General features: G+C 41.3%; 3 protein-coding genes across 5 annotated transcripts; 1 reads left to right on the plus strand and 2 right to left on the minus strand.

Annotated features, from left to right (window-relative positions):
* Positions 1 to 8403: 8403 nt before the first annotated feature.
* Positions 8404 to 12324, minus strand: LOC115365784 (perforin-1-like). Its single transcript, XM_030060940.1, has 2 exons — positions 12065 to 12324; positions 8404 to 9072 (listed from the first exon to the last, which is right to left on the minus strand). The coding sequence occupies exon 2, from the start codon at positions 9067 to 9069 to the stop codon at positions 8671 to 8673; it is 399 nt and encodes a 132-aa protein (XP_029916800.1). The 5' UTR covers positions 9070 to 9072; positions 12065 to 12324; the 3' UTR covers positions 8404 to 8670.
* Positions 12325 to 14583: 2259 nt separating this feature from the next.
* Positions 14584 to 19374, plus strand: fam151b (family with sequence similarity 151 member B). 2 transcript variants are annotated; one of them, XM_030060938.1, is made up of 6 exons: positions 14584 to 14910; positions 15090 to 15215; positions 16294 to 16453; positions 16536 to 16753; positions 17137 to 17272; positions 18630 to 19374. In XM_030060938.1, the coding sequence occupies exons 1-6, from the start codon at positions 14769 to 14771 to the stop codon at positions 18781 to 18783; spliced, it is 936 nt and encodes a 311-aa protein (XP_029916798.1). In that variant the 5' UTR covers positions 14584 to 14768; the 3' UTR covers positions 18784 to 19374. The 2 variants fall into 2 exon arrangements, with proteins under 2 accessions (XP_029916798.1, XP_029916799.1); XM_030060939.1 differs by lacking the exon at positions 14584 to 14910 and having other exon boundaries at positions 14940 to 15215.
* A 751-nt stretch (positions 19375 to 20125) lies between these two features.
* Positions 20126 to 21961, minus strand: ankrd34bb (ankyrin repeat domain 34Bb). Of its 2 annotated transcripts, XM_030060682.1 has the most exons (3): positions 21759 to 21961; positions 20842 to 21632; positions 20126 to 20805 (listed from the first exon to the last, which is right to left on the minus strand). In XM_030060682.1, exons 1-3 carry the CDS (start codon positions 21959 to 21961, stop codon positions 20126 to 20128), a joined length of 1674 nt encoding a protein of 557 aa, XP_029916542.1. The 2 variants fall into 2 exon arrangements, with proteins under 2 accessions (XP_029916542.1, XP_029916541.1); XM_030060681.1 differs by having other exon boundaries at positions 20126 to 21632.
* Between the last annotated feature and the right edge of the window lie 4590 nt (positions 21962 to 26551).

The following is a 26551-nucleotide window of genomic DNA, read 5'->3' on the forward strand; positions in this document are numbered from 1 at the left end:
TTTTTTTTTTTTTTTTTTTTTTTTTTAGTTTAAGATGAACTGGATGGAAATTGGATGGAAACTGATAAAACAAACTAAAATTGAATTTTCTGTTGTTGTATGTTGCCAGATATTATATACTTTAATTTTTCAGTTTAATGTAAATTTGGCTGATGAAACAAACACATCTGCAATGCGCTGGCATTATGTGAACAAAAATACATACATTTAAATTCAGTTTGATTCACCTTGAGTCAAATTAGAAAAGGCTGAGACTTTTCATTTACTGCAATTTCATGAATAATTTCACTTAAGTTACAATGTCTTAGTAGAGATGGATGGGAATTTGTCTACAATTGAGAAGTGTAAATGTTATCATGTTGTTTGTGTGTATCTCACCACAATAACACCAAATCCACTGTCTGCCACACTCTTGTTTTGTTATATCTAATGAGGAAAGGGTTCCCAGTTGTGACCATCCAATTCCAAAATAATTATCACTTCTGGGACTCTATTAGGGGATGGGCTCTTCTGACTGACTCCCCCACTTTTGTGATTTAGGCTGCTTAGATAGCTCAATTTTCATGTAAAAATGTAGTGCAGCTTTAAAAGTGATGACCCTTGGCAGGGAGGATAGTCATGAGGAACTGACTGCCAAGAGAGAGTGGGTGATGGTGCAGACACTTTGGAGTTTGCCAGTGGCTCATGATGTGGCGCACAATGCTAATTAAACCCATCCTTCTTATGTGCTCAATTACCAGCTGCTGCAGCTAAAGGTCAGAGAGACTGAGGTCAGAACCGCTCCATCCATCCCAGCCTCAGGGGCACACTGATGTGACACCACTGCCAAAGTGGATGGGTCAATACTTGATACAGCCGATGGCTTGTCATTTCCTGCTTAATGAAGCCAGCACGACCACATACCACATCCCCGTGGTAATTGGTGTGCCGGTGTGTGTTTGCTTGTGACACCTTCATGTCCTCAAATTTAGAATATTTTGAATTTACTTTCACACTCAGAACAGATCCAGCTGAGGTCATGAGTGGTGACAAGACCAAGCTTAAAGCTGCAATATTTTATGCCACATAAAAGTATGATTTTCATGCAAAATGAAAGGTATTTAAACCAAATTATCTTCAGGGGTGATAAAAGGTTGACAGTAGATGCCACATAGAAGTGGCATCTACTGTCCACATGGTGGTGAAATATCTTCATTAGTTGCTCCATTCTCCTCTGGGCTGCTAATCCACAATACTGGATTATCTCTACATTCACGTACACAACGAAAACAGCTCCCAAAATAATACTTTAAGCACATGAACCGACATGAACAAAGTGGATTATGCCAATATATGAAGCAACAAGTCCCAGTACCCATTTTTGATTAATTTAAATGCCTTTTCCCTTGTTTTTGTTTGTTTGTTTGTTTGTTTGTTTGTTTGTTTTTTGTTTGCTTGTTTGTTTTAATTGGAAAGTAAATCTGGCAGGTAGCGTCTGCAGGAAACTGCAAGTTCCCTTGCTATGCAAGAATACTTGCATAGCAACCTTGTCCGGAACTTGTTTTTTTAAATTTGGCACAATCCACTTTTCCACTATCCACTGTTCGTGATAATTTATGTGCTCAAAGTATTATCTTGGGAGCTGTTTGATATGGAAGTGACTGGAGAAACACAAATACAACATTCTGGACCAGCAGCCCAGGGGAGCCCAGATCATCTCATTAGGATATTTCACCACGTGAGCTCATATCTCACCCAGGTAACTATACAACCCAGCACTCTACCGCAGTTCAACTTTGCTTTGCAGTATCTCCCCTCCCTCAGTAACAACTGTCAAGGTGCCGTTCAGCAAAGCACTGACCCTTAAACTGCTCTAGTGGAACTGCTCGACCACCAGTAGAAACAGAGTCAACTGCCCTTGTATAAATCAAAGATGAAGTAAGAGTAAGTGCAAGGAAGTCTCTCATGCTGCTCCACATAGTCACTTTTTTTTGATAGCAACTCACTACTTACTATAGTGAACCAGCAGAAATCTTAAATGATTCCTATTCTGATTTCTAGAGCCACAAATCACATTTCCACCAACAGAGCTGCTAAAAATAGAATCAGTCACATCTCTGACCAGTTAAAACTTTAAACAGCTGAGAAAAAGGAGGCTTTAGAGCTGGCACGTAAGCTGGCAGAGAGACTCTGCCACATACATGGATAGTGACCAGTCAGCAGTGGGTCTCCTAAAGAACTGCACAAACTTTGCCAGGATTTCCTCAATAATGTTTTTCACGAAAAAGACAAGCTGTATCTCTACAGGAGGAAGTCTGAATCTAGTCCTTGTTGACGTGCAAGACTCAGTGTCTGGGTTTGTACACACTGACCTCTACTGGGATTAGTATGAAACTGCTACTATCACTCCTGGCCAGGGGCCGTATGTCTCAAGGGTGTGTAAGTCTAAAAATGATGCTGAGCAAAGATCGGTGTGAATCAAAGGGAAACTTGACGTGAGAACGTGCACAGCTCTGCTCAGACTCTGCAGGTGGCGTACACAGCTTTTCACAGAGAATGGATTCTGGTGACAGAGTCATGAGGAGAGATTATGAAGGTGTGTTTTTTTTTTGTTGTTGTTGTTCTTACACAGTGTAATAGACTGTGTTCTGTGTCCAGCAACATTAATGTTTGTGAATTTTAAAAATACAAGGAATTTCTTAATCTATTAGAAAAAAAAAGTCATCCTCCTCACCCGGCACATCACAATCATACAGGCTATTGGTAAAACAGAACATGCTCCATCATTACGTAGGCCTATTCAAGTTCAATGCACCTTCTCCCACCGGGCCAAATCATTATGAATAAACGAGCTAATGCATTTCACCCCTCAAAAAAGCAGAACTAAATTGTGTAATTGTGTGCTCAATCACAACCACCTAAATTACCAATATTTCTGTTTCACAGTCTGTGAAATGACACTTCTTTTGTGATTGCTGGACTTGGAAATCTGTCAGGCATTAACAGGTTAATTGTGTTAGTTTTTCTGACCATTTAAGGGCAGAAATGGCAGTGGATACGTGCACACTCACGTGCGCCCAGTTCCACACTGACTTCTCCTCCACCAGTGATTGATGATGAGAAACAGTTGGACGTGTCTTTTCATACATCTGATGGAAAACCTCTGTACGGACAGACTCACGACTGTGTGTACGCATCCATGTAGTGCCATGCTGCGCAAACTTTGATACGTGTGGCCCCTGGGGGCGTATGTACAGGGTGTCCATAAAGTCTCTTAACAGTTTAACAAGTTTATAAGAAAATGAAAAGGTTTTTTTTTTTTTTTTTTTTTTTTACCTCATTTAATACACCTCTATATGGGCACCATTAGTTGCATGAAGCACATCAAGACAGTACTCGATTTCCTGCCATGTTCACTGTAGCAGAGCCTCATCAATGGTGGCAATGGTATCAGTGATGCTTTGCTTCAGGTCGTTGATGTCCAATGTGATGAAAAACTTTGATAACCACTGAGTACATAGAACAAACCTGATGAACATATCTCATCAATTGCTTTTGTAATAGATTTTTGAAATTGTAAAGAGACTTTGTGGACACCCTGTATATAATCACACACCTTCAATCACACAGGACAAGAAATCAGTACACACATCGAACGTGTAAACATTTATATACATTGGCATATACAATAAATCAGAAAATATATCGAAAATAAACATACTTATATCCATCTTTCTTTTGATACTGTTATAAGCAGTGCCGGCTCGACCTATGTTGACAAAATTAATGATAATAATAATAATAATAATAATACATTTTATTTATTATGGCGCCTTTCATGGCACTCAAGGTTGCCTTACAGTAAAAAACAAATACGAAATACAGCATCAAAAGTAAAAAAAAAATAAAAATAAAAAAAAAAAAAACAGCATAAAAAACACCACAGAAAACACAGCATAAAAAATATCATAGAAAAATACAAACAAGCAAAGTGGATTGAATCAGATGGAGTGAGCAAGTCTGAACAGTGAGTGATGCCAATAGAGAGGAGTCTGTCCAGGAGGATGGTGTGTGAGATGGTGTCGAAGGCCGAACTCAGGTCAAGCAGGATGAGGATGGATAAGAGACCGGAGTCAGCTGCCAGGAGAAGATCATTGGTGATTTTGAGGAGTGCCGTTTCAGTGCTGTGGAGAGGACGGACACCAGACTGGAATTGTTCAAAGAGATTATTGTGAGATAGGTGGGAATGGAGCTGAGAAGCGACAGTTTTTTCAAGGATCTTGGAGAGAAATGGAAGATTGGATACGGGGCGGAGGTTACTGAGGTTATTCAGATCAGCGCCGGGTTTCGTAAGTATTGGGGTGACGGCTGCTGTTTTGAGGGGTGAGGGAAAAATTCCAGTGGTGAGGGAAGAATGAATTATGTGCGTGATGAGAGGAGCTAGAGAGGGAACAGGGCTAGGGTTAGGGTTATATTGAAATCTCCCAGGAGTGCGATGTTTGGAGAGAGTGTGCAAAGATGTGTCAGGAATGAAGCAAAGTCGTTTGAAAACTCTTTGTTCAATTTTGGAGGACGGTACACGGTGGCAACGATGGTGGGTACGGGGCCAGATAACTGAGGTGATGGATTCAAATGTGTGGTAAGCAGGGGTAGACACTGACAGGACTTTCCATTTCTCATGATAGAGCATCACGAGACCTCCTCCCCTGCCAGAGACACGTGGTTGACAGCTGTAAATCAAACCGGGAGAAGTGGATTCATTAAGTGAGGTGTAATCGTTAGTCTGTTGCCATGTTTCAGTTAAGCAAAGAAAATCAAGCTTATGGTCGGTGAGAAGATCCTGTATGAAATGTCCTTTGCTGGTGAGGGAGCGGATGTTGAGCTGACCGAATTTGACACTGGTGTTATCAGGCTTGTGAGATGAGGAAGCAGGGGCACTCAGTTTTATGCAAGATAGATTGTTTTTATTTACTGCTTTGAAAGTGACATGAGGCCGGAGGGATCTCACAGTTATGATGGTCTGAATAAGGAGACCAGCAGCAGGGGGTGTAATGACAGCAGGGTCCTGTACTCACTTGCGCCCTTCCATGCCATGATTTTGAACCTATTGTACACTTGGCGGGCAGGAGCGTACACTTGAGGGGCCTCAATAAAATGTGCTTAGGGCCCCAGTTTGGCCAGGGGTAGCTCTGCAGCTGGGAAACATTCTTCCATAGTGCACTACAGAAAGTTCAACTCACTGACACTTATATTCAGAATCAAAGTCAGAATCAGAAATACTTTGTACTTTGGGAAATTGGGTTCACTGTTGGGCACATTATGGACCTACAGTATCTGTTATGGAGATCTATTTTCTTCTCATAGACAAATAAGCCTGATTGAGTGCATATTGTGTGTAGCCTATAAACCTGATTCCAAGACATGGCATTGACACTTATACCCTTTTGCTAAAATCACTATTATGCTACTATACTTCAACCATTGTACTGCTCATGCCTGACAAAAATATTAGATTGACTTTGTTTAATATATATATATATATATATATATATATATATATATATATACACACACACATACACACACACACACACACACATACATATATATGCATACATATATGTGTGTGTGTGTTAGTATAGATAGATAGATAGATAGATAGATATGTTTTTCATTCCTATAGAAGATTTTATGGGTCGAAACTAAACTGTAACACTTGCAATTTGTTGCAATGCTTTTTATTGATTAGCCTACATCAGGTCTGAATTGTCTGTTAATACACTTCAGGACAAGATGTAGGATGGTGGACTGCCTATAGCCTCCAACCGGTCAAGCGACCAGCTTTGCAACTCAACCACTGACAAATTGTTTTCTGTTCATCAGCGAAGCACGAGTCAATTAGCGTTCTTCCTTAAAAACGCCAATAACTGCAAGTGCTGTGCAGGCGCTGAAAATGACACTGAAAGCAATTATCAGTGGTGTAGTTACAAATGGTAAGGCAACCACAAAAGCTGCAAACAACACAATGTCAAAACCAAACAGCCAGGCCACTTTCTTGTAAATCCAGCGCTGCAGTCCAGCCATCCTGGAGCGGATCCTCTCACACAGGCTGGGCCGTTTGGCACAGCCTTTGTCCTGTGGGATGAACGCGTCCAGCTGTCTCCTGCAGGTGAATGACATCTTCGATATCACATGCAGACGCCTCACCAGCCCAATGGCTTTTTTTGCGTCCGGACTGCGAGATAGGATGTGTGCTATTTCAATACAACTGTCCATCACGCTGTCTATGATATCGAGCCACTCTTTGGCTTCTCTCTGTGTGTCCACGGCTCCGCCTTGCTCAGCTGGCGCTGTGTTTCCAGAGAGGAGGCCGGCCTGCAGCTGGGAGGTCTTGTCTGACACCTCTTTCATGATGGCTTCAAGGGTGTGCACAAAGTCGGTGATGCTGTGCGTCTTGCCGCCGCTCAAGTAGGCGCGGAGAGTAGCAATCGTCGCAGTCCTGGCTGTGGTGGCAGACGGGTCGGACCCGCTGCTGTGTCCGGTTGGTGATGTGTTTGGTGAGGGGAGCGGGTTGCAGCCCTCGGCCTCGGCGGTGGTGAGTCCTGAGGCCTCTTGTTGGCCGTGCTTGTCCAGCACGGCTGTGTGTGCACCCACCCGGTCTTGGCCTGGATGGGTGCTGTCTGGGTGGGCAGGGGACTGCCTCTGCGGCTCGGTGGGGGTGGCCGCCGCGGTCTCATCCGGAGGAGACTCTGGATGGACCTTATTGACTTTCTTCAGGGAAGAAAGTTTTTTACAAATCCAGTTCTTCACACACTTCATGTTGAGAATACCGGCTTTGCACACAGACAGGTCCGTGTAGACCCTTTATAAACACTCTGTGGGCTCTGACGTCATTGTCCGATACCATGGCGTATGTGATATCATGTCACATATCTCACATCATGTATCACGCATGGATGTGTGCGTGTGACGTATGTGATAACATGTCACATACGTCACAATCATGCATGGATGTGTGCGCGTGAGATCGAATTTCTTCAGGTCATTAGTGAAAGTTACAAACCTCACAGTTTACAAGGATACAAGGATACAAGGAAGTTTATTTGTCATTATACAACAGGTTGAATAATGAAATTAAAGTGTGGTTCCCTCTTGATTGATTAATTGATTGATTGTGTAGAAAATAGAATTATTAAGCCTGGAGGAGTTTGAGACTTTATTCATTTTCGGCAGAGCATGTAAAGGCTACTTTACTGAATAACTGGCAGAGCCAGATTGTATGGCACCCTGGGCGAACAGCCCCCTGTGTCTGGATGAGTAAAACACAAGGCATGAACCTGACACCACATCACTGACTGATTGATAAATGTTGATAAATGACTTTTGTCTAATGGATTAAGATATTCCTTGTACAGCGAATGCAGTGGTTAAAGCTCATAATTATTTTATTAATGTTACTGTAACAACTGCAAGAAATAGTGTAACAGGCTGTAGCTCTGATTATCTCTGATTATTACACACACACACACACACACACACACATATATATATATATATATATATATTTTTTTTTTTTTTTTTTTTTTTTTTTTTTTTTTCCCACGGATCACATCCTGGTGTAATTGTGTGTTTTAACTGTCAGTTTTACCATAATGCCACATTTATGTCATTTAAATCTCATGTGCAATAAAATGTTCTTATCTGATCTTGGGCAAAATACACCATTTTAAAATTCACAAACATTAATGTTGCTCTGATTTTATTTGGACACAGAACACAGTCTGCTACACTGTGTAAGAACAAAAAAAAAAAAAAAAAAAAAAAAAAAAAAAACACCCCTTCATAATCTCTCCTCATGACTCTGTCACCAGAATCCATTTTCTGTGAAAAGCTGTGTACGCCACCTGCAGAGTCTGAGCAGAGCTGTGCACGTTCTCACGTCAAGTTTCCCTTTGATTCATACCGATCTTTGCTCAGCATCATTTTTAGACTTACACACCCTTGAGACATACAGCTCCAGTTGTGTAGGAGATTCATCAGACACTGAAAGGTCTGACAACATTTACTGCTGCAAAATAAGACATAAAATCAGCAAAACAGCAGGATTGCTTAGTGTTGTGCACCCAAACTCCAGACTATCCAGTGTGATGACTCTTCATTGTGTTTACAACCAGTCAGTACAAGGTCAAAACAAACCTCACTGGGGCAGCATTCTGTATAAGGCTCTCCCAGGCCCACGCACCTCCATGCACTCCCAGTTCAGAAAGATCTGTGTCAACCAATCAGCATGAAGTCCTTAAAAGGACCAGGTATTAAAGAGTAGAATCTGGTTTGGGAACCACTGTTCTACGTTAAAGTCTGTGTGACACCAGCAGGAATAATGGAAAAGTAAGTAACATTCATGTGAAGACAAGAAAGTTACCCTTTGTTGCAGCAAATTTTATTTCCTCATGACAACCAGTGTGACAGGGTCAATGAAAATGTGTGATTAAGAAACTGGAAGAATATTCTTTGGGTTATTCAAATAAAACAACATATTGTCTTCAGTTTAGTCGGTGGTGTGTGACCATTTCTCAAGTCAAAATCCGACATGATGAACTGCAGGACTGAGATAAGGTACTGCTGGCTAAACTCTAACAACTAGTTGCTTAGAAACCATATCACCAAGGATTAGGATGTACAGTCTATTGCCTATTGGCTGTCATCGTCGAGGGTGTAGGCGTAATGGAGAGTGCCACCTTTCTCCAGGAAGCAGTCATGCTCGTGGGTTCCCACCTTGATCTGTCGCTGGCAAATTCCCAGCAGGTCATCAAATATAGGGTCGCTGTCGAAAACCTCAAGCCGCAGCACATCATTCTGCTGGGCCTTGAAGTGGACAAACTCCTCCTCCCACCAAGGGTTAGCGTTGTTATGGCGGACAGATGTCTCTCCCAGTACACCTGAACCACAGAACACCTTCACGTAGCCGTCCGTAATCCCCAGCAGGTCGGCTGGAAGGCCAGTAGCCCGCAGGTTAAACAGCCTCAACTGGGCTTGGACCACAACCAGGCTGCACAGGGCCAACAGGAGGAAGGAGTGATTGAAGGCCATGGTCTGTTAGGAAGAATAATAAATCACACAAACTCATAAGCTTTGAATTGTTATTAGCACACATCCCTGATGCACATCTGACTCTACCCAATAAATTGTCTTGGCTCATTGGGATTTCAAAATTTGAGGGCATCACTGTTCTAGAGATAGCATCCATCTCGGAGTTACCTTGGCATCATATTCAATGCTGAACATTTGTGTTTGTATGTATGATTTCTTGGATCAGTGGATGCTCACAAGTGGCGTTAATCAGTGGTAGTCACGCCTAGGAGCAGGAGTACCAAGTAACTCCTGTTATTGATAGCGACCGAAAAAATCAAGCTTTCAAAACTCAATGCCTCTGTTTCGTTAGAAGTTCTCTGCACCGCCAGGGATTACAAACTATAAGCTGGACCTGTGCAACTGACCTCCTCCACAGCTGTTGGCTGTTGCGTGGCCTGTGTTTTGTGTTGATTGATGCTAGAACCTCCTGCTGAAATCATGTTGGCAATGCCAGCTCAGGTTCTGTGGCACCCCTGAGAAAGCTTTCAGTAAAGGTTTGGGCATTCCTTGCTATGCATGTTGCCTGTCTGGGTAGAATAAAATTACAGATCCACTGGAGATTTTGATTTTTAACTGGTGTCATAATTAAACCTAATGGTAATGTCGACATGGCACACTGATTATCAAGAATATTAAGACGCATGTTGTATCAAAAAGGTCGCTGACCCCTGAGTTGACTAATGCACTTTCTGTTGTGAAATGTGATTCTGTTCTCCAGACTGCTGTAACTGACAGGGACAAGAGGAGAGGCTGAAATTTGTGGGGCAGAAGGAAAGTTTGTTGTAGTTCTACTGGTTGCCACTAGATGCCAATAAAGAGTCTGTGTTACTGATTGTTCCTTTAAATGCTCAACTATGACACATTGGCGATAATGTAATATTGTGCTCAGTTTACAATGGGAAATCTTGAAATACTGAAAATAGTGGCACGTCAACATATAAAACACATTATTAGACAATCACACTGTCAGATTTTACGCTGCTGCTCATCTCTGATATTTACAACAGATCCAACAGACAATGGATTGCAGGCCAGACAAGCTCAGTCAAAACATGAGATTTGACTGCTTGACCTCAGAGAATTTTTTAAACTCTAAATCTTTTTAGCTCAACTATCTGCTTGATATAACTGATTACAGTTAGCCTAATATGGCAATGACACAGGCTGTTATGAAGCAGAATGTCATAATCTTGCTGTGTGGATAGCACATGCATACAAGCCTATGTGAATGGGTGCCCTGCAGAACAAACTGTATCACCCCATGCTGCATACACTTTGACCCTGATAGTAAGCAATGTATGCCACATTGTTAGATATAGACAGCTTCCCATTCAAATAGTGCCTAAGCCGTGGAACTGCACTGAACCTGGAGCAGCACCATGTGGAACATTTCTGTCAATGTGCCACAGAAGGCAGCTGACAAAGACATGAGGGGCCACTACAGGGCTGAACTATTCATCAAAATGTTTTCAAAATCACCATAAAGTCAAGTGCACTATCCATACTGCGATTTTATGATAAAGGAAAAATGTGTGACAAAACAGTGTTGTAAATACTGTATTATAGCACTACAGAGATGTCCTGGCCTACAAAAATTTTACTTTCCAGATGTAAGACAAGATGTTTGTTTGGCACAGATACAATACTCAAGCTTTTTCAGTGAACATGAAAATGACAATCCAAATATTGCCATTCCTACTTGTGAACCATATTGCAATTGCAATATCTGTGAAATTAATTGATTAATTAATTGAATGAATGATTTCCTTAGAATACAATTCAGCCATTTGAGCGTATTTGCATCCTCATTTAACACTGGCACAGGCCAACCAGAACTCATACCTCTTAGCCAATAGCTTGGGACACTCCATCCACTTCATTATCTTTAAAGATAAAGTACATGGTGCTTCTCATGCTTCAATCGATATACACCGTATACCATTTGCACAGCTGTTGGGAGTTGGGAGAGGTGACGTGGCACGTGTGAAAATTTAGTCTGACAACAGGTGGACATGTTTTTTTTGGGACTGTTTGTGCCCCTTTGCACCTCTCTGTCATAGATCACCGTTCTAGAGGCACATGAAGTGACTTTGATTTTCATCTGCTAGTTTCTCATGCTAAACTTCTTCAATATCAAACGCTCCCAGTCATTTATAGGTTTAGTGAAACATCTCCAGATTTCTGTGTGTGTGCGTGCATGTGAATGAGAGAGTATGTTTTGAAGTGAGGGTGCATTTGATTATTATTTTTACATTACGCAATAGCATCTGTGATGTTAGTGTCTTTTTGTATGTTCTCATTGTGCTGTGTGATTTTGTTGTTTTTTTACAACTACCCTTGGACTACAGATGAAAATGAGACTTTTAGCTCAATATGGTACTAAGCATCTTTTCTCTTTGAGTTTAATATGTTTGGTCCCCGGTGAAATAAACTGATGAATACCAATAAAATAACATATTTGAGCTTCATTAAAGTTTCCTGATTGCCTGAAAAGAGAAACATTTTATTTTGGTTCGCAGGTTCCATGTATGCTCCACTGCAGTATATGGTTTGTGAAAACAGAAATTGACTTTTTGCTAATGTTTTTGCTGCCTGGAATTGAATTTAACCCCAATTTGTTCATGAAAATTAAGAAACAAACTTAGAAAACCATTCTTACAGAGTATAGCTGATGGAACTTTTCAAACTATGAAATGGCAGTATAAGAAAAATAATAACAGGAAATGAATTATGATAGGACATTCCATAAGGAAAGGGCATGACTACTAACTTATTTCTGGTTTAATCTCAGGGTAGATGGAGAAACAGATCATTGCAAGCTGAAAAACAACACTCTAATAACAATACAGTGATTAAATAAAAATATGAGACCATTTGCTCTGTCTGGAGTCTCCAAAACATTTATACGGCAAGAAATGGATCATCCAGGGTCTGGAAGATGTTCACTGCTTACCTGTGCTGTTGAAGTCTGGTCTCTCACCACTCGTTCTCTTCTGTTTCCTGTTTTAAAAGGCCAGTGTCACCTGAGCAGATCCTCCCACAACACAGCTACTGACCATGGCCAGCCTGCACCGCTCTCAGGGTTATGCAACGTTACAGGATTTCTCTGACATCTCAAGAGTGTGCAGCCTGTCAGTCACTTTGCCTAATATGAGATGAGAAGACTGACACCAAATTCATCTCTGTCTCTGGTAAATAGTTCTCTCCAGTGCAAGTGTAGATGACTAGCATTGCCCACAATAGGACAATTATCAGTAGTCAAAAGATGCTGATAGTTCACTCATTTTGAAAAACACATAGTAAATATGAGGCTGTTTCACAGAGGTGAATAGAAAAATGTAGCTTGTAACTGGTGAGGGGCATTCAATACTCCTTTGGGAGTAATAATTGGTTAGGGTATGATACTGACAATGATACTGTCTTAATGCCAGTGAAGAGAGCAAAGCAGGAATTAGGTTGATATAGTATAAAGTACATATAAAAAGGTGTAGCTAATGTGCAAACTTTGAGGGGTGAAATCTTTTTCCGTGCTAAGGCAGAGTGCCAGCTGAGTTGATCACTCAATATGGTGTGTGTATTATCAGGTAAAGGCTTATTGTGGAACCATTTGTTTCTTCCAAATGAATTTGTAACTCCTTGCCTATTTTCTTTTAGCTACGTATCAATTTAAAAAGAAATAACCACAAAAAGAAAGCCTGGAATTGTTGATTTGTTGAGAGCTCATTGAGTAGAATGGTGAGGAGGAAGAGAGGAGGTCAACAAGCACAGTGACACAACTTCATAGTTTGACTTGGGGTTTTCATATTTCCAAATGAGCTGTTAGACTGGTCACTGTGAATGGATCAACAGCTGGCCAGCTCATAATGACTTACAAAATCTGTACTAAATAATGTAATAATGTTACTTAAGGTGTGGTTATGTTGCTGCAGGTGTGGTGTTATGTCAGGTGAGGGCCCTAAAGCAGAAGGAAGTGAGCGTAAAATGTAAAATGTGTAAAATGTTGATATTTCTTGTGTGTTTCATACAGCGAACAGAAGCCATGAAACAGTCATGTGTACAAAACGTGTCCAGGACATTGGAACCAGTGGTGCAAAAATAGAAAGGGCATGTGCTGCAGGAGAAGCATTCCCACCAGTCAGCAAAAAACTACGCTGCATCATGTATGATGAAAATGTCTGTCCAGAACAGATAACAGTATTTGTATTATAGTAACTGACACACCCCAACATCACGCAAGAAGATATATTGTATATTGTAGAAGACAAGTTATAAAACCCAAATATAAAAACAAGACAATGCCTTTAAACGTTTCAGGCACTTTTTAATGAGAATTCTTGACAATGTTACTGATACATATGTAGTATATGTATCCCAGTGAAGTGCCATTGAAATATTTGTATCCAATTATTATCAACTATGTGTAATAAGACGCAAATATGAGGTTTCTGTGATAAATTCACAAATTAATGATAAAGTATGATCAATTAATTAGACCTAACAAAACAAATTATCTACTGGCCAAAAGTTTAGGAAAAACCATCAGATTTGCACCCAATACTAAAGCCAAAGTGAAAAAGCAATTCACCCCAAACTTTAAAGTCCTTTAAAGGCTTTTGTTCAAATTTCTCCACATTTACTTTAATTACTTTACATTTGTACTTGATTTCCAAATTGAGGTTTGCATAGAATCAGCTAAGCAAGGTACCTGTTAAGTTAAATAGCTGCTTAGCTAAGCATCTAGGCTAAAAATGTGATAGAGCTTTCTATAAAAGCACCTGCAGTGTACATATATTTGTCTTTGATAATTGGTAATTTGTAAAACTTAACAACTGACAAGAGAGTGTGCTGTGTGGCTTCCTCCCAGTTCCCACACTGTTGCAGGATGCAGGCCTACAGCTCACACTGAGTGACATGTGAACACTGGAAAGGGGCTGGGGCTGAAACTGAAAACCTAAATCCATGGAATGGATGGATAGTGCAGATTACAGCAGAGAACACAGTGTATTTGGTGGCAGCCCTCGCCTGCTGTCCCAGGCCCATTTTGGGAAAGCCGCCCTCCACCACACCTGGAATGGGAGACTAGAAAGCGCTGCATCTCTTTTTTCCACTGGAATGTTTTTCCATTGTAAGGGCACTTCATGGTGTTTCTCACTAGGAAGGGCATCTTCTGAGTTTGCTTCATCAGAAAGGCACCTAAGGAACCTCCCGTTTCTCCCGTTGTCAGTCCTCCTGTCCTCCAGCAACACATAACATTTTGTCCATGAAGAAACTCCCACAGTCTCATGCATGTAGGGGCAGCCTTTACACTGCAGCACATTTAAGCCACTGGAGGGCCACTTCTCCATTAGAGGAGCACCTCATTTACTATAAATCATTATTATTCATTCATTTATTTATTTATTTATTGCATGAAGGGGCATATAGAGCTCATTCAGGGTGTGGCCATGAATGAGCTATGAAAAGGATATTTTTCAAAACAAGATTTTACATCGAAGCTGCTATAGAGCTCCCCTGAACTCGTTGACTTTATTCTCACCTGGGGCTGTTGTATTTAGGACATGTACAGTACATGTCATCATGTCATGGGGGCTTTTGTTTTGGAGGAAACAATAATACCGGAAGTACTTATTTTCCTGCTGCTAGCTTGAAGTTGGTGTATGTTTACATACACCGACAGACAAAATGAAGTGACTGTGAAGACATTACACACTATGAGCAGGAGCCGGCTGCTCAGTCCCCGCTGTGTAATCTTGATATTTATCGGCTGCGTTTCCATTTGCGTCGTTTGGAGGCTGAAGGGTAAAACCACACACGTTCTGTTTCAGGTTGCCGTGCTAGCGGAATTAGCTAGTGTAGCAAGCAAGAGGACGGCATTTACCCAGTTTGCCTCATGCCAGCAGCCAGCTAAAGTAGTTCTCGTCTGACTGACAGCTTGTGTTATTGCGGCAGGAGTTCAAACAGCGGTGTTTTGTCCACAGGGAGGATGCTGGACCAGACGCTGGACTATTTCCTGAGCCGGGCTGAGATAGGACGGAGGGACGCTGCGGAGGTCACGTGGTCCCACGCCACAAACAGCAGGAGCGTGCTGAGCGCCGCTCTGACAGGTGGAGCCAGCAGCACACCTGCTCACACAGCTCACACACACCTGCTCACACAGCTCACACACAGCTCACACACAGCTTTGACAAAAGTCTCTGCCTGCAGTGAAGTGGCTGCTATGGGGGCCAACATCATCACACAGGAATCAAATGTGGCTCACTGAATCCACAAGAGTCTCAGCTTTCCAGTCAAAGCCAACTGATGCAGCTCCACCAACTCTGCACAAACACACCATTTTCCAACAGGCCACAAGAACACATGTGGACTGCAGGGTTTGTGGCCCAAACTACATGGGATTAGCAGAAGGTGGGCGTGTCTGCAAAGGGGAGAGCCGTGGCTGCCCAGAGAACCCATTTTCATTCACACATCTGGAGGTCAGAGGTCAAGGGACCATGCTGAAGATGCCAGTTTTGCCTTCGCCAAAATTTAGGCTATCTTTGGAGCAATATTTAGTCCCCTTGACAAAAACCTTGTATGGCAGTTTGCACTAACAAATTCCTTAGGTCGTGTAGTTTCATATGATACCAATGTCTAAAATCGATTTGTAAAGTCGTTAAAAAAAAAAAAAAAAAAAAAAATCCCCATCCCTCATAATGCAATATGGTAGTAATAAAGTTCCACAGTGATCAAATTTTCTATTTATATACTTTTAATCAAAAAAATGAGTGACCTGCAGACCAGGATGACCATTTTGATTTTGAAATCCTATGATGACAGTCATCTTTCCTGTATAGTCCTCTAGCCACCATGTTTCTGCTGACTTCAAAATGTGGCCATAAAGCAGAGGGAATCTGAGTTTTCCCAGAAAGCAGAAAACAAAAGTGACAACATTTTCTCATATAATTGTACATTTATCCACTTACACACAGGAGGTGCATGTCCAGTATGGTTCAGACCAAAGAAAGCACTTGACACCTTAATGTTACAACAACACACAAGAGGAGTGGGCTACTGTTTCCTTCCCTGTACGTGTAGAAATTGCCCTTTTGCTGCCAGATACCCTGAGCACAGCAGCTGCCAGTCTGATTACCAGTGATGTACACTTGTTCAGTAACCATGTGACTGTTCACCTTGACCCCTTAGGTCGCACTCACATGATCGAGGCTGACATTATCATGAGAGGTCGTGATCCTCGAGAGCCAATCATGGCACATCCGCCTGAGATGGACAGTGATATCACGCTGCGGGAGTGGCTGGAAGGAATTGGGACACACAGCAAGGGTATAAAACTAGACTTCAAGAGGTAAGAGACAACTCAAATTTCCCAGTATTAAAAGTTCTGTAGTTTTGTTTGGTATTTATTTGTGGTATACTTATCCACGTAGCCTTGAAGCAGTGGCTCCTTCCATGGTTCTGCTGGAGGAGGTGTGGGGTGAGTCGGAACGTCCCGTATGGATCAATGCAGATATCCTCCCAGGACCCGGAGGAAAGGCCAGTCCTCTGGAGCCATCAGCTTTCTTGGCTGCTGTCAGGGCTTTTTCCAGTCATGCTGTGCTCTCTCTTGGCTGGACCACCGGGTGGATGCCTGATACAGACAACCCAGGTGAAGACACATGAGCAGCAGTGGCATTTGAATAAGGAGGCGGGGTACACGTGTGTGTTCTGAAAGACTGAAAATATGTTACTTTAAGGCATTAACAAGTATTAAAATGCGTTAAATCCAGTTATTAGTGCAAAGAAACCTTTCAGTCATTTCTTCTCCCTGTATATCCATCATATCTTATTTGCTTTGTTAAACTTCATGTCCAATTAACAACTAATTAACAGTTATTTATTGCTCAGTCAGAAATGTGCTGATTTTGTGAGATTTTAGTTTTTCAGTTATTAAGATGTTGTAAAAAGGTTTCAGAAAGTCTTACATTTGAAAAGTGGAGATATCCTGGGAGAAACCATAAAGAAAAGGATTGTTCCTCTTCCTGTCATCAGGCTACAGCTGGGATATGGTGCGGGAGATGGACCAGGTGTGCAGGAACCTCTCGCATCCCGTCAGCTTCCCAGTTCGTGCTGCCCTGCTGGCCCAGTCTTTCCCCCAGTTGAAGTGGCTTCTGCAGCAGTCAGACAGGTATGATCCCCTCACACAGCTCTGTCACTCAGTCACACTCAGCAGACTTTTGTCTTTACAGACGGCACATCAAGTTATCCTGCCGGAGTGATCCCTTTTCTGAGCTGATGGCTGCAGTGAAATTACGGTGTTTTCAGAAATTAATACACCTCCGTAAACTTGTCCTACACTTTGCTGTCACCATGAGGAATATTGCCTTCAAAATCACTTTAACTGTTTTTTTTTTTTTTTTTGCAATATCTTTGAATTTAACATACTTAATCTTTCCTTATTTTTCATAGTATCCCTTTTATTTATTTATTTATTTTATTTACATTTTGCACTTTCTAAAAAAAAAAGATGTTTTGTCTTACAACCTCAAGCTTCCTAAATGCGTCAGTAGTGACCCATATACATTTCCTATGGAATATTATAATTATGAGATCTTATTTGATTTGATTTTATTAAGTGTAAAACCTGTTTACTGTTGTCAGTAAATATAACCACTTAACTAAACTGATGACAGCTGCATACCATTGAACATTTACCACTGCAGGTTGCAGGAGTATGTCATTATCATCAAATTACCTTTCTAGATAGTCAGCTAACACCATGTAGCTATCTTAGTTAGTCAGTAAGTAGTAACTTTATTCTTATGGCATTTTGCAAAACAGCTGGCTGACATTATTACAACTTTGGTGGGAGTTTTGTGGACAGCACAGAGCAACAAGACAGAGGTAAATGCTTAGGCTGCTTTGATATTTATTGTAGATTTTTGCATGGCCACTAAACAAGCCCATAATTCATCTGGAAGCTCATATAGTAGGTGGGTGGTTAGTTTGATTTGATGATATAAGCTACCTGTTTGCACATGTTCACTTTAAAATGTGTTGCACTAACAGCCATATTTAAAATCATTCTCATGCACACAAAATACATTTCTTTGATATAATTTAGCAACAAGGATGAAAATAATCTGCTTAAATTACTGAAAAATACATTGAATCTAATGGAGGTTATTTTTGGCCCACTCATGGAAGAGTGTAGATTCCAGTCCTTATGCATCCAAGGGCTAAAGTAGCCAGACTCACACTGAAATCATATTTCTGCATAATGCAGGCACAAGCTAGCAGCAGTGCTCTCATTATGTTTGGTGGTAAGTGTCTGTTGCTGTGGTGTTTGTACACTGCACTTCCCAGAGATCACCTGTCAGTCCAACAGTGTGCCCAGTGCTGTGTTGTCTCTTTCCTCGGATTTTCTGTTGATGAGGTTTTAAATTTCTGTAGGTGGCGCTCTTTTCTTTGTCTGTTCAGTCATGGTGGCTATGTCCATATATACCTTTCATCAGTTAAAAATTGCTGGGTTTTCTCTGTTTCAGGTACACTCTTACAGTTTGGACCGGCCAGAATGACAAGTTTCCAGTAGAAGACTTACTGCCCTATAGAGAAGCTTTTGACAAGAGCAGGATCTACTATGACCTCCCCGACTCTCAAAGGACACAGCTCAGCTTAACACTGGGAGACCATAATTGATGAAGTATAGTATCATGTATTGATATCACATATGTTTTTCGTCACACTGTATGAACACCTCATCATATGAAAATGGAAGAACAGAACATTACAACAAATCATTAATGCTGTGATATGTTGGTATCTCTGAATTTGTGGCGGCAGTTCAGAGTATCCAAGAATGCTTTACTTTTTAGAAGACATAGATTTAGATAAGACATTTTTTTCTGAAAGGAATAGTTCTCAATGACAAGGGGGAGAAGTTTATTTTTAACAAGTGGTAAGTGCTAGGCTGTAACAGTTTTCTGTGAATCTGCAGTTTATATGGATCATAACAGTGATGTGTCTGTATGCTCTCTATGTACCTAAGCACATTCCTGCTTTAAGTTAAGAGCATTAGATAATAGATGTTATGCTTCTGTATATAGGGTATGATCATCTTTTTAATACTTGAGAGAATACATTTTTATAGTACATTACATGAAGTGGGCATTGTGATGAATGGCTGATCCTGCACTGAAACATAAAATATATTCATCGATGAACACCAACATAGTGCTTTCTTTTCTTTCTGTTCCTCATCAGAATAAAAATATTTTACTGGTGGACTTAGTCACAAGACTCAAGACTCACAAGACTCCTTGCTTTTTTTCTAATTTATTGAGATTAAACCAATACAACAAGCTATTGTTTCAAGTTTAAACTGCTGCATTAAAATGCTACTACATGAAATGTGATTCAAGAGGCAAATCTTAAACTGCTTGTTAACAAATTGTTGTACATTTATCTTTGAGTTGTATTTCACCTCGCAGTGTTCGTCTGTGTTTGATTCAAGGCTGTCATCCACATCACTGCAGAGTTTTCTGAGTGTCACAAAAAGTCTAAAATCTCCTTGACTTGGAAGAACAAATCAAGTTTTCTTCATTTCCAAAGAACAGACGCAGGTAGCCTTGTGAAAGTGCTGTGGGGTTTGACCTGAAGCATTAGATGAAAATAAATCGCTAAAATTAGCTCCACTTGTTCAAATAAAGTGCCTTGATGGTACTCTTCGTTGGACCAAAAATGTTTTGAGTAAGCGCTCTTATTTTAAAATCAAAGAACCATGTCAGGTACTTAAAGTGCATAGTGTCACAATAAAGTTAAATTTGTACTGGTGATGCAATTACAACAGTTACATGACTTTGTATTTGCTTATTTTGAGCTGATATCATTGTCCCTCTGACCGTTTGGATGATAGTCAATATCTAGCAGTCTGATCACATCAGAAGCAGCAAGCAACTAGCATCAGTGATGATACCAAAGGTATGGAGCAGCAATGTTTGACACTGGTAGCAGCACATGCATTTCCCACTGATAGTATCTTCTAGTGGCCAAAAGCTTCCTCAAAGTTGACTAGCTGTTTTATCTGCTCACTTTGCATTGAGTGACGCCTCAATAATGTTTTCTTGGCCTTAAGATCCCTGGGGAAAGGAGGTGCACAGGGCAGAATAGGCTTGGAACATGGAAGAGCTCCATTCAGTGTCTTGCTGCTTCCACTCAAGGAGCAGGAAGGGGCAGGGCTGACGCCAATATCTGGTATAGGGGCATGGGGGTTCAGAGGGGGCAGGTATCCTGGTCGTGTGTGGGAAATGTGATCCAACAGAAGGGCCCCTGAGCCTCTACGCTCCATCCCAGCAGCACCTCGTCTCTGGACAATACTCTCTAAGGACTCCCTTGAACCAGACAGAGTGGAGGACCTGCTGTTGACCAGCTTGCGCTTTTCTGGTCCCCCTCCAACTCCACCACCATTCTTGTAGCCATCATCTGGATGGCAGCTGCCAAACTGCTGCAGCTGAGAGTCAGAACTGTAGTGGTTAATGCCAATGTTCCGCCGGCGGACCACATTTTGGAGACTGGAAACATTCATTTGTGGCAGACAATCAGAGGGATCTTTATCCACAGGACTGGACTCTTGCAGAAAGGCTAAACTTCCATCTTGATGTAAATTTGGGTGTGATGCAGAATGTGTTGAACTTGCAGCACTGTCATATGACATCTTTCTGCCTAGGCTCCTCCTTCCACCTCCTCTACTCTCACTACCAGACATGTGCTCGAGGGCTTTCAGTAGCCCGGTTGCATCTTTGACGTCGATGCTGTGGTGGCGAGAAATAGCTGGAGGTCTTCCATGGAAGGCAAGGCCACTGACTCTGAAAGACAGCTCCTCTTCAGGAGTTATGTCCACTAGCTCCTCTGTAAGGGAGGAAGCCTTACTCTGCTGCAGCAGCAAGGAAGAAGGACTCTTAGGCCATGGTTCCGAGTGTAGCCTCTGGAGATTAAGTCGCTTATCCACACTAGAAACTCGTAAAGGACTAGGATGTTGAGTTGGAGAACTTGGTTGAGATGGAGCTAGGCTATGTCCTGAGCTTAAACACTGGGGATCCCTGAGCCCAAGAAGAGGGCTGCCAGGTTGTGGAGAAGCACTCGCCGAAGACACTTGTGGAGGCGCGCGTAGCTGGATCTCATGTGGAGATGTGAAACTAGATGTTGGGATGTAAAACAGGCGCTCCTCCAAATCAGGAGGTGGTGGGACATTGAGGTACTGCTTGGTCATCTGATGGCCAGATGGTAGTTTGTTGGTGGTGATGATGATAACCTCCTTACCCTTTGCCTTGCAGGCGTCCAGCAGAATCCTCAGGACATCCTTGTTACCTGAGTTGACTGCATAAACAAGCGCTGACAAGCCTGCGTGGTCCTCCAAAGTTGGATCAGCACCATTGCTCAACAGGAGTGACAGAATATCAGCTCCAGCCTGCTCGAGGCATGCATGCATCAAGGCTGTCTTCCCTGTCTTGTCCTGGATGTTTGGATCAGCACCACTTTCCAGAAGATACCTTTTGGGGATAGAGATCACGTTTCATTACTCCAGCAAACTCCTGGATTGGAAGCCAACAACAAACACATGCTTTAAAGTGCCAATAATGGTCATACATTATTGATACATTTTGATAGGGACATACCGAACCATCTTGTGTTTAGGTACACTCTGCGTGTCTGCATGGTGTGTCTTGCAGGCCACCATCAGGGGTGTCTCGCCATTTTCATTACTCTCATTGATGTAGGCCCCTCCCTCCAGGAGCAACCGAGTCAGACGAAGACGGCTCAGATAGACGGCTTTCAGCAGAGAATTGCCATCTGTTCGCACCTCAGTCGACTCATCCATAGTAAGAATCTTTGCTGTTTCTAAACTGCCTTCAGTGTCTTCAAAGAAGGATTGTCATAGGTTGTACACCTGCACAACTGTTAGCACCTGCAAGACAGTATATGAAGAAGTGCAGTAAGTTGTCAGGTGTAGTCCTTTGGGTGCAGCAGTGGTTGCTTCAAAACATAGGTTCACAAACATTTTCATGTCACAGACCCCAAACAAACAATAGACCAAAGACACCAATTTGGTTAGATTTTATATCACAGTATTTTTTGTTCATTATTGTTGTAGAAAGTTGTATTGTACACTGGGACATACAGTAATAGTGGGGAGAGCCAAATCTTGGATAACAATAGACAGTATGAGTGGACCATACAAGTGATTTTTAATGTTTGGCCCTTTTACTACAATTTAGCCATATTTTACACTGCAAAAAACATTTTGCCAAATCATGCAGGGGTCCTGAAAATTGCACAACATAATCAAATTCCGATTTTCAAACTTGATTATCAAATTAGAACGTTTGGTTGAAACACCAACCTTATAAAGTTCTGCTTTTGTGGTTAACAAAGTCATCATCATTCATAAACCACAGAAGTGATAATTAGCTGTGAAAAGCAAACGTGTCTCCAAGTATTTCATCAAAACACAGCAGTGCTGCTGCTTTTAGGAAAACTAATGTGGATGACTTAAAGTGATGGAAAACTGGTGTGAACAAAGTCTGAAGTCTCTGAAAGTTCATTTTCATATCATGGAATGAATGGAAAACAATGACTGGATAAAAGGGAGGAAAAATGATATTGGAGTTTTAAAACACGATGGCTTGTTTTGGCAAAATATTATCAGAGACATGAAGAATATACATCTTGTAGATATTACACTAAATGAGCAAAATCTGTTATGCTCCTTTAAGCCTCTTTCAGATCAGAGGTTGCACAGATGTGTAGCAGAGTCTGCTTCAGACTATTTCAAAATTACACAGCATAGATATTTCAGTCAGGAGAGTATTTTAGCTGGTCTAAACTGACAGGGATTATTTAAAGTGGATTAAATCATAGTGAAAGTAAACTATTCCTTATCTTTCTTGGGACCCAAGGAAACCCCTCAGTGACTGCTGGGGCTTCCTGGACTCCGCTTTGAGAACTGCTTTATGCCAAGATCTACACACCTTAGAGGCATAAAATCATAAAGGCTGTGAAGAGATGCTTTTAATGTTTTAAATATAATGGTGTGCTTGGTTATTAATTCTTTTTTAAATAAATGGATATGTAAAACCCATTTGAGATGTCCTAAACTCAAATATGAAGTTAAACAACATTGCCACCAGCGCAAAACCAGACCTCTATCTGCTCGTTTTAGAGAAAGTGATCTGATCAACGTAAGACAGATTAACATATATATACACACACACACACACACACACACATATATGTATGTATATGTGTATGTTTGTAGATAATTACATATAAATATGGATATATGGATATAAATGATAGTCCTACTCCTTCCTCTGTCTGGCTTCAGCAACACCACATTTATTGTCCTCTCCTGGACTACCTGTATTCAGTTCTGCTGCGCTTATTGTGTGTGTGGCCTTGTGTTTCTATCATCCAAGACAGTGTGTCTGACTGATTACCTAGTCTAACAGGTTAAATGTGTGTGGGAGGCTGGTGAGCTAGGACCACTTACAGAGACAGCCCTTGCTGCAGCGTTCAGTTGGCAGCTGAGGGAGTCAGTGAGGTGAGAGTAAATCCAGTCCAACAGAGGACAGAACAAGTCAGTCTAAAATGGTACATTAGTCCTGTCTCCTGGGAAAAATCTCCCCTTTCTTTTTTGTGTAACATCCCCTCAACCTGTGTCACCTGTCTTCAGTTGGTGATTTTGTACATTTCCCTAAAGACCTTTCAGTGGTTCCCAGGGAAGGTGTATGAGCATGCTGCTTTCAATCCTTTGATGCCATTTTGCTTGCATAGTCTCACCTTTCAGTGAGCTAGTCAAATAGTTTGTGAGCCAACTACTTCATGACCATTGTAGTATGTCTGAATGAGGCCACACCCCGTATTCAACACGTGTTTTGTTTTGCCATTGTATTGTGGTCTAATGAAGAAAGTGGGACCTCTTCAAGATGGACCGGGAATGCAAGGTACATTGCCGGGGGGTTCCATTAAAAACAGTTTTTCTATTTTTGGACCCCATTCGAAGTGATTTTGTCCTGGGAACCCTGATACAAAACTGACATTTTGGCTTGTGTTACATTGTTTGGCCATTTGAAACCTGAGCAAATTCCCTTTCTTTCAAAAACTCATAAACTAGCAAAAAATACCAAAATAACAAAGAAAACTACAATACAATTAGCATAAAATATGTTAAAAGTTAGAAGAAAACTACATTCATAATAATTAAATGGTACACTATAATTGTCAGATTTCTTGTGTTTAAATGTTAGTGAAAAGCATCACAAGCATTTAGACAGACTGAGAGTGGTGAGACTAAAACATGATGTTGAAATCATCACTATTAGATGTTTTGTGCTGTAATAATTTTGAGCAAACTGAATAAAAGTTGAACTGAACTTTTTCTCATTTTGCCAAGGCCCCTTAGGGGCCCCACTTTTAAAGCCACTGGGATATAACATTCAGTTGTGCGTCCACACAGCGCAGTGACGGCTCCTTTGGGAGGACAGTGTTGTGTGGCCAGAGTGGGAGGTTGTAGTGGCAGCTGCCTGCCTTTTCTGCAGGGTGACATTCAAACTGGCACCAGTGCTTTGAGGGGTCAGGCCTGGCCTTAGACCAGCACCAGTACACAGAGAATAGCTAATGAGAGGCCTGAGAGGCAGGAGAGCAAATGTCATTCCACAACATTTCAGCACACTGCATATAAAGGCCAGACTTGTGTACATGCAATCATGATTTGATTTAAGAAGCAGATATAGATACAGTCAAGTGGAGACTAAGACTACTTGATGGGAATGAAACACCACCCTGTCAGTGGATATTAACCTCGCACAGAGGAGCGCTTATTTGTTCCTACACAGACACACAGAGCCTCACAGAGACACTTACATGAAAATCTCCCTCTACTTCATACCTTCCAAATGATGGCAATTTAAGATTATGATAATCTTAGAGACTAGATCTGAGTACTGAACAGGACACAATAAAATATACATTCATTTCACGTAACAAATAAATACACCCTGCAGTAAAAATGATAAATTGTAATATTCCCATTCCCACTGTCAGATGACTGTGATCATTTCAGTAATAATGAGCTAACTTGAGGTAAACTACAAAACATTCAGTTTTGTCTGTCTATGCACAAACTTACCTGAGCCTGTGTTTAAAAATCTCCAACTTGTATGTTCCCTCTTGTAATCCCACAGGTGATAATTCAGCCTTTCTCAGGGAAATCAGACGTCAGTGGAAATCTGGAGTGAGTGATGAGGGGACGGATGCGAGGCGAAGGTGTTTATAGGGGACACATCAGATGAGAGTGAGAGGCTGGCCTATGGCAGTGGAGTAGCAGGAGGCACGCAGCCAATGGCAGCACATCCTATAATGTCAGCAACAGTGGTCTTGGTAAAGGATGTGCGCAGGTAGGCTGTTTCTTTTCAGCCTCAGGTATTCAGCCTCTGTTGATGGTTGTGATGACGATACTGCTGCCAGCGTCACTGGCCTGCTCAAGGTTGCAGACAAATTTACTCTGCTAAACACTGCACAGGTTCCAGCTCTGCTCTCCTGTGATGCCACACGGCGAGGAAAACACAAAAGTCACTTGAATGTGTGGTTGGTTAAATAAGACGTTTATGCATTTCCTCCCTCAGTCCCTCACCTCTGGAACTTTTGAAATGCTCTTGCTACAAAGGGAGTCGAGGAACAGTGCCTCAAAAACAGCACATTTCAGGAGTTATTCTGGGATTAAGTGCTATGATTTACTGTTTTTGCGTTCCCTCAACTTTCCTTGTTCAATTCATTTAAGGGTTATGATATTGTTAAAAAAAAAATCATACTGCAATTAATTTTACACATTCTGCAGTTATGATATAGTTCATGATGTTAGTAGGAATGATTGTTTTTGCATTATCATTTTTTCACTGAAGAAGCTGGAGAATACATTTTGTAGGCTAGAGCATCTCTGTAGCAACATCACACTTTACTGCAATTTGGATATTGCACTTGGCCACTGCACATGGCAAGAGGGCAGGGGTGTAAACTTCTTGTATGAAAAGGGAATTTCATATTGTTAGCTAATTTTCCTTGTAAGAATACATTTAACTGCTAAAATATAAAAACAAAATCTGTATGTATACATACATAATCTTATAGCAACTTTTACATGTACATTTACCTCATACTGTAGGGGTAAAAAAATAAATAAATAAAAGTAAACTAATAAAACCATCACATTTAAAAAAAAAAAAAAAAATCTTTTTCAAAACTTAAAAAATCTCTCCCACCACATCAAATAACCCTGCCTTTGTCCTGCCTTATTCTTCTGACTGACACTGTGACGCTCTGTGCTGAGGTAAACATCGGACATGTGGGATTAGTGGTTTCCCAAATTCTCTATGTACTGGCAATACAGGACATACCATGGAGTGACGCTGTG

This window comes from Myripristis murdjan, chromosome 9 (assembly GCF_902150065.1).
Source record: "Myripristis murdjan chromosome 9, fMyrMur1.1, whole genome shotgun sequence".
In the NCBI taxonomy this organism is placed as follows: Eukaryota; Metazoa; Chordata; class Actinopteri; order Holocentriformes; family Holocentridae; genus Myripristis; species Myripristis murdjan.

Bases quoted from the DNA above. Each gene is read 5' to 3' on its own strand.
- LOC115365784 (XM_030060940.1), bottom strand. From the start codon at position 9,069: ATGGCCTTCAATCACTCCTTCCTCCTGTTGGCCCTGTGCAGCCTGGTT.
- fam151b (XM_030060938.1), top strand. From the start codon at position 14,769: ATGTTTACATACACCGACAGACAAAATGAAGTGACTGTGAAGACATTA. The intron at 16,454-16,535 runs GTAAGAGACAAC...TTATCCACGTAG, and splicing joins ATAAAACTAGACTTCAAGAG to CCTTGAAGCAGTGGCTCCTT. The intron at 17,273-18,629 runs GTATGATCCCCT...TCTCTGTTTCAG, and splicing joins CTTCTGCAGCAGTCAGACAG to GTACACTCTTACAGTTTGGA.
- ankrd34bb (XM_030060681.1), bottom strand. From the start codon at position 21,961: ATGGATGAGTCGACTGAGGTGCGAACAGATGGCAATTCTCTGCTGAAA. The intron at 21,633-21,758 runs GTATGTCCCTAT...TATCCCCAAAAG, and splicing joins CCTAAACACAAGATGGTTCG to GTATCTTCTGGAAAGTGGTG.